Source organism: Manihot esculenta, chromosome 10 (assembly GCF_001659605.2).
Source record: "Manihot esculenta cultivar AM560-2 chromosome 10, M.esculenta_v8, whole genome shotgun sequence".
Lineage (NCBI taxonomy): Eukaryota > Viridiplantae > Streptophyta > Magnoliopsida > Malpighiales > Euphorbiaceae > Manihot > Manihot esculenta.
Window position 1 is genome coordinate 22,647,241 of NC_035170.2, and position 12,539 is coordinate 22,659,779.

The window sequence follows — 12,539 nt, forward strand, 5'->3', positions numbered from 1 at the left end:
TTATCTTGTTTCTCTCTCCAAAGTACTCTAATTCTAATACCTCATTCAGCAAGCCATAGTAATCACTTTCATATTCATTATAACAATTTCCTTTGACCCATACACCACTATTTAATATTTTTCGCTCTCTGCCATAATCATGTCGATGGAATTTAAATCCATTCATAAAGTATCCTTTATATGATTGTACTTTTCGGCTGGGCCCTTGAGCTATTTGATAAATGCAATTATCAACTTCTTTCCTTCCCACCTAATGTTGAAATATTAAGTTAGAAGTCAACAATAATACACATGTTAAAATCATCACTTGCAATACTTACATAGTCTTTTAACCAATTAGCTAGTTCTCGCTCTCGCATTCGCTCAATTTGTTGATCGCTGATATTTGGTATTGTTTCTCGTAAATGAGAATAAATCCTACACAAAAAAATTAATTTTTTTATATCATAATTTATTTTATATGATTAATATGTTAATACTTAATTTAAATCACTTACTCAATAAACAAATCAATTTCAGGATAATTCAACAACACATATAAATGTGTTGCGCGATACTCTTCATTTGACAATATTCTGCCATGATCCAAATGCTCAAAAGGCCGACCTGCATGAGTGAAAATCGAAAGGCGTCCCATAGGTTCTACATGTCCACCATCATCATTTCTTGAAACTCTATTTAGCCTTATCGAGATAGATGGCTCAAAGTAGTGTGAGCAAAAAGATGAAATTTCCTCAATAAGATATGCCTCAACAATTGAACCCTCAACAGAAGTTTTATTTTTTACTTTTTTCTTCAAGTCAAAGAGGTATCCAGTAAAAGAATAATTAGATTGTTAGTTGATTTATTTGACATTTATTTATAATACATCATATATAAATATTTAGTATTGCATATACCGTTTAAAGGGATACATCCAATGATATTGCACAGGTCCACCTACTTTTGCCTCGTATGCCAAGTGAATAGGTAAATGCTCCATTGAGTCAAAGAAACCGGGTGGGAATATCTTCTCCATCTTGCAAATACTCTCATTAATATTTTTTTCTAAGATATTCAAATATTCTTCTGTGAGTGTGGTTGAAGTTATGTCTCTAAAAAAATGACACAACCCAGTCAAAGCATCCCAAACTGCTTTAGGCAATATGTCACGAAATGCAATTGGTATCAGTCTTTGCATCAATATGTGGCAATCATGTCTTTTTAATCCATAAAATTTACAATCATTCACACTAACAGACTGAGCAATGTTCGAAGCATAACCGTCAGGCAACCTCAAATCCTTAAGCCACTGACAAATTGATCGTTTCTGTTCCTTATTCAAAGAATAAGTGGCTTTATGTTTGTATACTTTATTATTATTATACAACAATTCTAATTCAGGACGATTGCAATAGACTTTCAAATCTTGTCTTGCCTTGATATTGTCCTTTGATTTGCCATTCACATCCATAACTGTGTAGACTATGTTATCAAACACATTCTTTTCTATATGCATAACATCCAAATTATGTCGAAGTAAATTTGATTATTGCAGCCTTCCCATAATGGCACATCCGCACCATGTAACAATTCATAGAATTTTGAAGCTTTTTAAGTTCGGCTCTATGGTTTGATTGCCCATTTTAGAACTACCAACTCCAAATGTACCATAATTTATATCCATTGCTTTTATGATCATGCTTCTATAATCATTGACATTGTTGGTTGTAGCAAGATAATCGGTAGACTGTTCCTCAAGTTGTTCAGAATTTATTTCATGAGTGATAGATTCACCATGCGCAATCCACTTAGTATATCCTTCAACAAATCCATTTTTGCAAAGGTGATAAGTAACATCTTGCCTATTCTGAAATTTTCTATTCTGACACTTAGAACATGAACAACGAATTTTATCTTGGCATGTAAAATGTACTTGTGTATAGGTAAAGTTTAGAAATGTCTCCACTCCAATCTCAAATTCAGAATTAAGAAAGCCATTTTGATTTAGTCGCTCATACATCCATCTACAATCTACCGATATGATAAATATATTCTGAAATATAAATAAATTCAACTCTAATTATATACTAATTTAACAAATCAAACACACTAATCAATTTAACAATACATATCAAAGTAGAGTTGAATGAAGGCACGTAAAGTAAACCGATCAAGCTAAACTATACATATCAAAAGTTATAAAAATGAGTTTTTAGTGTTGAATTGATCTCTGCCACTAAATTTGATTTTTTTTTTTAAAATCTGAATATTACCATATAAGCATGCATGCTCAGCGCAATCTCAAATAAAAAGAATCCAAATATGCTTCCTCTTATTTTTTTTAACCAAAAAAAAAAACTGAATAATTTTTCATATAAAGTTAAGGAATTAAATAAATATATTTTATAAAGTATTATGCATGAAACAAAAAGTAATTATTTTTCATATAAAGGTAACCAATAGTTGCATGTTGAGTAGAGCATTCACAGCACAAGCTTGCTGCTGCTCTGCTGAGTGCAGCATGCATGCTGCAGCACAGCAGCCTGCATGCTGCAGCACAACAGCCTGCACAATAACAACAACAATCTTGCTGCTCTGCTTAGTACAACATGCATGCTGCAACACAGCAGCAACACAAATTTTTTAAAAGAAATTATGTTTTTAAAAATTAAAAAACTTAATATTCAATTTTACTCTTAAGTTTATGAGGAAAGTTTAATCTAATTAATTTTTAACCTTTTTATCGAAATTATCTTATAAATTTTAATTTAACCTAAACATCAAAAAAAAAAAAAGAAATTGAGCTTGTTGCTGCTGTGCTGCAGCATCTTATAAATTTTAATTTAACCTAAACATCAAAAAAAAAAAAAAAGAAATTGAGCTTGCTGCTGCTGTGCTGCATGCTGCAGCACAGCAGCAACATAAATTTTTTAAAAGAAATTATGTTTTTAAAAATAAATTATGTTTTTAAAAATTAAAAGCTTAATATTCAATTTTACTCTTAAGTTTAAGAGAAAAGTTTAATCTAATTAATTTTTAACCTTTTTATCTAAATTATCTTATAAATTTTAATTTAACCTAAACATCAAGAAAAAAAAATTGAGCTTCTTAATTTGGACTAAATTAAAAAAACAAGGAATTTGGTAAAAAAAAATTGAAAAATGGAGCTTTAAAATTTTTGAGCGAAATTATAAACACAGCACAGTAGCAGAACAAAAAAATAAAAAGACATTTTCATGATGCAATTTAAGCTCTTATTCTAATTTCCTAAACTATTCACAAAAATATTTTCATTTACACATCCAAACAAGATTAAATAACAGTTAACCCAATCAAGGTAAGTAAATTCTGTTGGTCCAATTCAACAGCACACAAATTCTATTGGTCCAATTCAACAGCACAGCAGCAGCATTCAACAATCAAGAGCATGCAGCAGCAAGGTAAGTAAATAATTGCACAATTCAACAGCACAACAGCAACATTGAAATCTCTTTTGAACCTAATTTAATGTGAATTTTTCATTTTAAGATCAATTGTGTCTATCATTCAACTTCTCCATTATTATGCTCCTAATTTATTATTATATAATTATTTACAATTAGTTATGGATAAACTAATTAAGTATTTTTAATTAATTCATGCTCTTGATTTGGTAACATGGTAAGAAGCTTCAAAATGAAGTAATTTTTTCAAGGACACGCATACATTAATCAGACTAAAAGAGGATCTACCAACCATTCCATCACTAACTTACATGGAGTGGCGATGATCGGCAGCTGCAGCGGCAGTGAGTGGCAACGGCAGTGGCGACACAGTCGCGGCAGCAACAACAGCTATGACGAGGCGACAGCAATGCGCGATAGCCACGGGAACAGCGGCGGTGAGTGGCAACGGCGGTGGTAGCTCCAGCAATGGCGACACAGCCACAACAGCAAGAAAAGCAGCAGCAACAACGATGGCGAGGCGACAGCAACGCGTGACAGCCACGGGAACAACAGCGGGGGCGACGGTGGAAAGAAGAAGGATGCGGCGCTGAGAGAAGAGAGGAGAGGAAAAGGGTGGCTGAAATCAAAAGAAAAGATGAAAGAGAAGATTAGGATTTTTTTTATATGGTTTGCATTTTCTGATGGATTAGCGACGGAATAAATTCCGTCGCTAATATTTAAAAAATCCGTCACTAATTCGTCGAAATATAAACATAAAGTATTCGTCGCTGATCCGTCGCTAAATTCTTTTTTTCCGACAGAAGTAATTTACATCGCTAAATCCGCTGCTGATAGTCCATTTTTTTATGGTGTATTAAATATTCATGGGCCACCCTCCAAAACTTGATCAAGATCAATATTATGGAAGAACCGAAACAAGTAGAGACTAGATTGCATTTCTTGAATACAAATCGCTTTATTTGGATGCCATAATGTAGCCATAGTATTTTGCATGGCTTGAAAGTTCAACAAATGATTTGTAAGAAATTGTCCAACCAAACTAAAATCACAATTTCCAAATCCCTTAACCTTAGTAGAAGAACAAATGATTTGTAAGAAATTGTCCAATCAAATCAAAATCACAATTTCTAAATTCCTCAACCTTAGTAGAAGAATCGATAATCAACTCTACATCCTTATTATCAGATCGATAACCAACTCTACATCCTCAATTATCAGAGTTGGAAAGTATAACAATATGAATTTCCATAAAAGACTAAATAAAAGAAAAAAAAAAAAAACAGAACGACAATAAAAATTTGCTACAAAGGCTAGACAAAGACCCTGCCATAGAAGCAAAACAACATACATTAGAAATGAATTCAGATAAATAAAAAAATAATTAATTTTATACAAATGTTTCTACCTTATTGATTTTCTATAACATATCAGTATCCTACGTGTTATAACTATATAATTTTTCCTAGATTAAGGGTTGGAGATACCCTACATAGTATTATTTTATGGATTTGGGCCTTGTAACTAATTTCTGCATAATAAACTCTATTTTTTATTTTTTATTTTAAAAAGAATTAATCCTTATCGTAGGAAATTGAATATTTATTATCAAGTTTATACGAATTTAGATCTAATAATTAATACTCGTTGTTTTCAATTATTTCCTGTTATTAAATTAAGTTAAAAAACATTTCTTCTCGTTGATCAAAGTTTGATTTAACTCAAGAGTATAATTTAAACTTATTTATTTTATATGCACCAGGACAACGTGAGGAAAATCATAGATAAAAAATGATAATAAATTCCTCAAGGTGGCTATCTATCTGGCAATTAAAGAAGAGGGAAAAGAAGCAATATTATTCATGGAGCATAACAATACATAATAATTAAGTATTTTCCGAGCTTAATAAGGGCGTTGTCCAGGGATGTTGCCAGGTGGACTATACTGGCAACCAACAATCCAAAGATTCAAATTGTTAAGGCACTGAGTCCTGAAACATCCTACGTTAACCGAGCTCTTCCAAATCACTTGAGTATAATGTTTGCAAACTCCTCCAATGCAAAGATTGGTGATGTAGTTATAAAAGATTCCCTCACTAACCCAAGCACTCACAGCTTCGAGCCCTGTCAATGCATTTGCTTTCACTATGACATTGATCCCATTCAATGAAAAATCAACATTTGGATTGCACACGCCAAGCAATGTAGTGAGATACAATCGGACTTCTGTTTCTAATATGGTGTCATATTTTAGAGCTGGTATGTTGGCACCCAAGATTGCTGAACGAGCTGCATTGTGTACATTAAGGTAGTCTTGAGGAGAGTTTTGTGCATGGGAAGGAAGCACCAGAGCTAGCCCCATCACACAGGCCACGAAAGCTGAAATCTTCCACACAGCCATATTTGCTAATTTCTAAGTATTCAAGTGATGAAAACTTAGAATGAGAGGGGTGAGAGTTTCTGTTGCTGTGATGGGTATTTATAGGAGAAAAATACCCATCAAAGTCTAGCTACGGCAGCCAAAACGTGCAGGCTTGCACAGTGGATGAAGTTTCTGGCCACCGTTATCGCATTATTATTAGGAACTGATCATGAGGTTGCCAGAAAGTATATATATATATATAGAAACATGTCAGATGATGCAATTATATTATTATGAGTTATTATAATTACTACTTTTCCTTAAATTCAAGATAAAAGTATAGTAACGTAAAGTCTTCGCCATTATAATATATATTCTTCAAAACCATGTGGCTTCGTATATAGATAAATTAAGTTGAAGATTAAGCTAATCTTTTGCCCATGGATGCAGCATGCATGTGGTTCATCAAGCTCAGGAAAAGAAGAAGAAGATTGAGCTTGCCTTATGCATGCCTACATCTATCGTATCAATATATATATATAACAGAAAATAAATTATATTTATACTAAATCGCCCACCGAATAATAGAGTGATTTTAGTGAATATTTTATTATATTTATTATGATTAAACATTTGATCTCACTTAAATAAAATTAATATCGAACCACAAATTATAAGATTAAAATTAATATCCAACCACAAATTATAAGATTCGTTAGTTAATTTAATCAAAATTTTATTTTTAAATTTTTTTATAAACTAAAATAAATTAATCGATTGCTCATCTTTTAATTGAATTGAAAATAAGAACGACAGCTAATGGGCCCTTATGATAGGAATAAGTATGATCACTATTCGGTTCAAACTAAAAAATCGATCGAATTGAATTAATTTAAAAAATTTAATTCGATTTTTTATTCATTTTAATTCGATTTAATTTTTAATTTTAAAATTTCAGTTATTTTGATTTTATTTAGTTTTAATAAAAAAAAATTTAAAAAATCGAATCGAACCTATTAGCGATAATAGTATATTATTTTCAATAATGTATAGATTAAAATATTTTAATTAAATTTTAAAATTTAAAATTTAAAGTATAAAAAATAAAATATTTATTAAAAATTTAAATTGATAAAATCCAATCGAATTGAATCGAATTAAATTAATTTAATTTAATTTAATTTCTATTCAAAATTAATTCGATTTAATTTTTATAAATATATTAAAATTTTAAATTTTAATTTATTTAATTTGATTCGATTTTTAAATTAAATCTATAGAAAAATTGATGAATGGTGTACTATCTATCCGAATTTGACTCTAATAATTAATATTCGTTGATTAAAATATAAAAAATATTTTTTTATTTAAAAAATTTTAAATTATTATAAAAAATAAATATTTTATTAAAATATTTATATATAAATTTATTAATATATTTTATTTTTAAAATTAAAATTAAATAATAAAAAATAAATTATTTTATTAAAAATATTAAAAATAAATATTTTTTAAATATGAATTAATTTTCGCAGACAACCAAAAGTTTAAGTTAAATGATAATTTTTCTCGTTAATCAAAGTTTGACTCAATAGAAGAGTTTATTTTAAGCGTATTTATTTTATATGCACGACACGAGGGCAACGTGAGAAAATAATAGGTTAAAAAATTGATTGAAAATATTTAATTCATTGATAGATGAAAATAATAATAAAAAATTCTACTGGTAGTCAAAATAATTTTGCTATACAGTCAACCACTCTCCAGCTGCAGTCATTTAATTCTGAAATCAATTTGATTTTAAAAAAAATTCACTTCAACAGATCCAAACAGTCTATTAACCCAATCCCTTTCCCCAATCACAATCGAAAACTCTTTCCATCCTAAATTCAATTTGATTTTCAAAATAAATCCCACTAACAGCTCCAAATAATATATTGGCTCACTCAATTTATTCAGAATAATAGCACGAGGAAAATATAAAATCGAAAGTCTATCTGTTCAGAAAGACCATTGAAGACAGAGATCTCAGAGAAGTCAGGCCAATCGGGAAAAAGGTGAATTTAAATAAACTCATAAAATTCTATCTGATTTGTTTTCCTGTGTCATAATCTTTGATTTATTAACTCAGATTTATAGCAAAAGCATGCAAACATCATTATTTCTTTTTAATCTTCTAACGTTATTTGTCACTTGTCAATGCAACTGGTGCTCAACAATGGATAGCAACAATTCGAACGTGAACGCTAATACACGACCCAACAATCACCCAAAAGATAAGTATTCATGAACGCTAACCTCTTTCTATATTACATATGCATAATGGAGATAAATTCCACAAATTTATCAAAATCTAAGAAATTGTAAATGTGCTTGATCTATCCTATGCAAATTGTTGATATAAACACATGCATGTTGTTGATTCTACACTAACAGCTGTAATGGAGCAACCACAACCTACTATAACCATTTAAACCATTAAAAACGAAATATTAAAGGCAAAAGAAAGAAACAGAAGTCAAGAGGAGTAAAAACTTGAAGCTAAGAAAGGAAGATGGGAAAATAAACACATTTACGATCAATTTAAATAAGGTTAAAAGAGAGATTGTGGAGCTTTTCACTGTAATGTCAGAAGATAGTGTCTCTAAAAAGTAAACCACATAAGATTTCACATAGTGAATGAGTAAACAATGCCAGCCGGAGAAACTGAATCCTTGGAAATGGAAGAAAAAAAATTAGAGAAAATGACTGAAAACCCCTCAAATATTAGAGAGAAAAAGAAGATTAAGAGGTAAAAGCTTGTCAATAGGCCTCCATCTTTGACAAAAAAATTCAGCTAAGATAACCCTTAAAGAAGAGAAAAGAACGGTGACCAATAAGCTAACCAATCTGCCTGAAAACAACACTATTTAAATTAAATTCAATATTTCTTTTGCTCTACACAGTCTCTCATTGTCTTGACAGAAGTTGTATTAAGCCACTTGACTTGAACATTGAGTACCATTTTAATTGAGAACTTTAGAAATTTATGCAATTCATGAATTTTTATACATTCCAAGATAATTTATATCAATTAAATGACTGAAGATGCTAATGAAATTTTATTGTTGATGATGTTCAATTTTTTATCCACCCTTTTCTTTCATTAATCCGCATCAAGTAAACCATTTGATATTCGTGACCTATAAATTCTTAATGATGTTCAACTTATTACGTTCACATCACCATCTTGTTGTGGTGGGTACACACAGCTGGTCTGGTGTTCCATTCCATGATCTGCATAATAAGCCACTAAAGTTTCATGAGTGAATTCAAGACCATTGTCAGTTCGCAGTGCCTTAACTAATATCCCAAACTGTGTATGTACCCAACTAAAGAACTGCAACAGGAAACCTTTTTGTAATTTCTGATTTATTTTTCATGAGATAAACTCAGGTAGCTCTATTATAATCATTAACCAGAGTTAAAAAATAAAAAGCACTAGAAAAGGATTGTGTTTTGTACGGTCCCCAAATATCACAGTGAAACAAGGCAAATATCTATTTGGATTTATTCATACTAATGGAAAAACATGGACGTGAATGCTTCATTTTTTGGTAAGCATCACAGCTTATTGCTTTATTACAATCAAGGCTGTTTGATAAGCTCAGGATATGATGGATGCAATAAGCTCAACTTATTGCCTTGATGCTAGGAGTTCGATTTGCGGTTATTAATAGTTGTTCCTTGGAGTTCTCCCCATATGGCCTTCAGTTTACCATAATACGAAGAGACAGAAGATCACTCTTGTTGGAGCATGGTGATCGAACGCCTTAGATCATAAACTCGTGGTGCAATGCCTTGCATGAACCTTTCCTCAAGATCTACCCAGATCTCCCTTGCTGTTTTTATGTGTGCAGCATTTACCTGTATCTCTGTAGCAAGAGCATTCGTCAACCAAGAAATAACCATGGCTTTGCATTGAATCCATGTTTGCAAATTTAGCGAATCTGCATTTGGACGCTTTATTGTTCCATCCACAAAGCCAGCTTTGTTCTTCGAGTGAAGGGTATTCATGAAGTTTCGCCTCCATGTAAAATAATTCTCTAATTTCAAGGAGAATTTGAGTGACAAAAATCAATCCCGGATGATCAGATGAATGCAAGTAGTATGGAGAAGCGGCATCTACAGTCTTATGAGTGACTCTCAGGACAAGTTCTCCCGTCCCTCTACTGCTCTCGATTACACCGTCTGCCATTACTTGGGAACAAAGAGAGAAAAGAAAAAGAAAGAAAAGAAAATAGGTTTATATAACCCGCTCTGCTACTATGAAGAATCCATAGTGGAGTGGTATTCTAATTGAATATTCATAAAAGAGTACAACATATATAGGGTAAGGAAGCAATCTAGTATCAAGAATAATGCAATTACAATCATTTAATCATATAACAGTGCTAAGATCCCTGTAATCAAGTATTCTGCCTTTTGCATGATCCCTGTAATCAAGCATTACTGGTTTTTATAAAATAAGGAAAATATTCCCATGATCAAGTTATTGGTTTTTATAAAATAAGGAAAATATTCCCCGTAATCAAGTTGAAAGCGAATTTAAAAATTATTTATATTAGTTTTAGTTGAATTCTTATAAAAAATAAGAATGGCGGAAGATATTTACCCAATTAATTTGGTTCTTATAGTAGGGAAATTGAATTGTTTATTATCAAGTTCTGTACGATTTTAGGTCTAATAATTAATATTCGTTCATTATAATATCACTTAATTAAGTTAAAAATCATTTCTTCTCCTTCGTCAAAGTTTTTTTACAAGCAAAAATTTGTTAATATAAAGAAGATGGATAGAAATGAAAAAACTACCAGTAGAAATACCATTATAATGTCACATGCTTTCTCATTATTGATTCCAAATTAATGGATTCACTTAACGTGAGACGTCATGGTTAGACATCTTGATATCAAAGTCAACAGAGTTATCATTTGTCTTGTTAGAAGCGTCCGCATCATCGTCTTCCCCATTCTCCTGAAGTAATTTTACTGGAAGAAGCTACCCCAACTTTTTCATGCACATTATAGTTTAACAAATCTGTAAAAGATTCTTCAAAAGCCCTGATATGATAGCCAACATTATTAACCTCCACATTCTATTTTGTTTATAAACTTCAAATCATCTATTCTTGCCCCATCAAGAGTACATTTGGTTTGTGTTGAACCTATTTCTAGTCCACAGGTTCTTTGGAAGTATATTTCGCTTGAGATGCTAAACTCAAAGTAGCCCATGGTCCCTATGGGAGACTTCAAAAAGATTTTTAATTCTCGTTCCTTTGTAAAAAATCTCAACCTCCTTGAAGTTTCGCTGTCCAAAAGGGCTCTCTGATCATAATCCGATTGTTCTTCTACTGATGAGTTGGACTGGGGCCAGAATCGATTAAATTCATTGATGTGTGGTGGTCTAATTTTCATGTTGAAATATCTCAATCTTATGTTTATCTAGCTGGTAAAATGAAGATGCTGAGGCACAAACTGAAGGTATGGAACAATGAGGTTTTTGGAAATATCTGCAAAGAATTACAAGCATAAAAATGGGGCTTAGATCTTTAAGAAAATGTGGCTGAAATCGGATCACTCCCTGAGATTGATTTGCAGACCGTTGAGAATATGAAATCTGATCTTAAATTATGGATAACCCAGAAGCCAGAATCACTAGAGACAAAATGCCAGAGTTGCATTAAGTTTATTAGTTGATAGAGCTACTCTGGTTGATAAACAGTCTATCAAATGTCTTTTATTAAATGTCTACTATCCTCACAGTTCAACTTTACTGATGAAGAATCAAATATGGTCGTTACATGATATATGGGATTGAAGAAATTGATCAGCAAGGGAAAAGGAGAAATATTATTCACGGAGAAAAACAATGCAAACTTAAAAATTAAAATACATTAAGATATATGGGATTATTATTGGTCACCATGTATATATATCCCATGCATGCTTCTCTTAGCTTGGTGATGTGAAGTAGAGCTTAATAAGGGCGCAGTCCAATGATGTTGCCAGGTGGACTATACTTGCAGCCAACAATCCAAAGATTCAAATTGTTAAGGCACTGTGTCCTGAAACATCCTATGCTAACTGAGCTCTTCCAAACAACTTGAGTATAATGAGTACAAATTCCTCCAATGCATGAATTGGTGTTGTAGTCATAGTAGATCTCCTCATTAACCCAAGCATTCACAGCATCAAGCCCTGTCAATAAATTTTCTTTCACTTTTACATTGATGCCATTCAACGAAAGATCAACGTTAAGATTGCATTGGCCAAGCAATGTGTTGAGATACAATTGGACATCTGCTTCTAATGTGGTGTCATATAACAGAGCTGGTATGTTTGCACCCACGATTGCTGAACGAGCTGCATTGTGTGCATTAAGGTAGTCTTGAGGAGAGTTTTGTGCATGGGAAGGAATCACCAGAGCTAACCCCACCACACAAGCCACAAAAGCTGAAATCTTCCACAAAGCCATATTTGTTAATCTCTGAGAATTCAAGTGATGAAAACTTAGAATGAGAGGGGTGAGTGTCTCCATTGTTGTGATGGGTATTTATAGGACAAAAATACCCATTAAAAGTCTAGCTACGGCAACCGAAACGTGCAGGCTTGCACAGTAGATGAAGCTTCCAGCCACCATTATCGCATTGTTAGTAGGAACTCGATGTTGCCAGAAACTATAGAAACATGCAAGTTGATGCAACTTGAGGT

General features: G+C 31.9%; 2 protein-coding genes across 2 annotated transcripts; both read right to left on the reverse strand.

Moving 5' to 3' along the window:
* Window positions 1-5,261: 5,261 nt before the first annotated feature.
* LOC110604371 (pathogenesis-related leaf protein 6) lies at window positions 5,262-5,858 on the reverse strand. Its single transcript, XM_021742513.2, has one exon. The coding sequence runs from the start codon at window positions 5,824-5,826 to the stop codon at window positions 5,329-5,331; it is 498 nt and encodes a 165-aa protein (XP_021598205.1). The 5' UTR covers window positions 5,827-5,858; the 3' UTR covers window positions 5,262-5,328.
* Window positions 5,859-11,651: 5,793 nt separating this feature from the next.
* LOC110602526 (basic form of pathogenesis-related protein 1) lies at window positions 11,652-12,338 on the reverse strand. Its single transcript, XM_021740066.2, has one exon. The coding sequence runs from the start codon at window positions 12,301-12,303 to the stop codon at window positions 11,806-11,808; it is 498 nt and encodes a 165-aa protein (XP_021595758.1). The 5' UTR covers window positions 12,304-12,338; the 3' UTR covers window positions 11,652-11,805.
* Window positions 12,339-12,539: the final 201 nt, after the last annotated feature.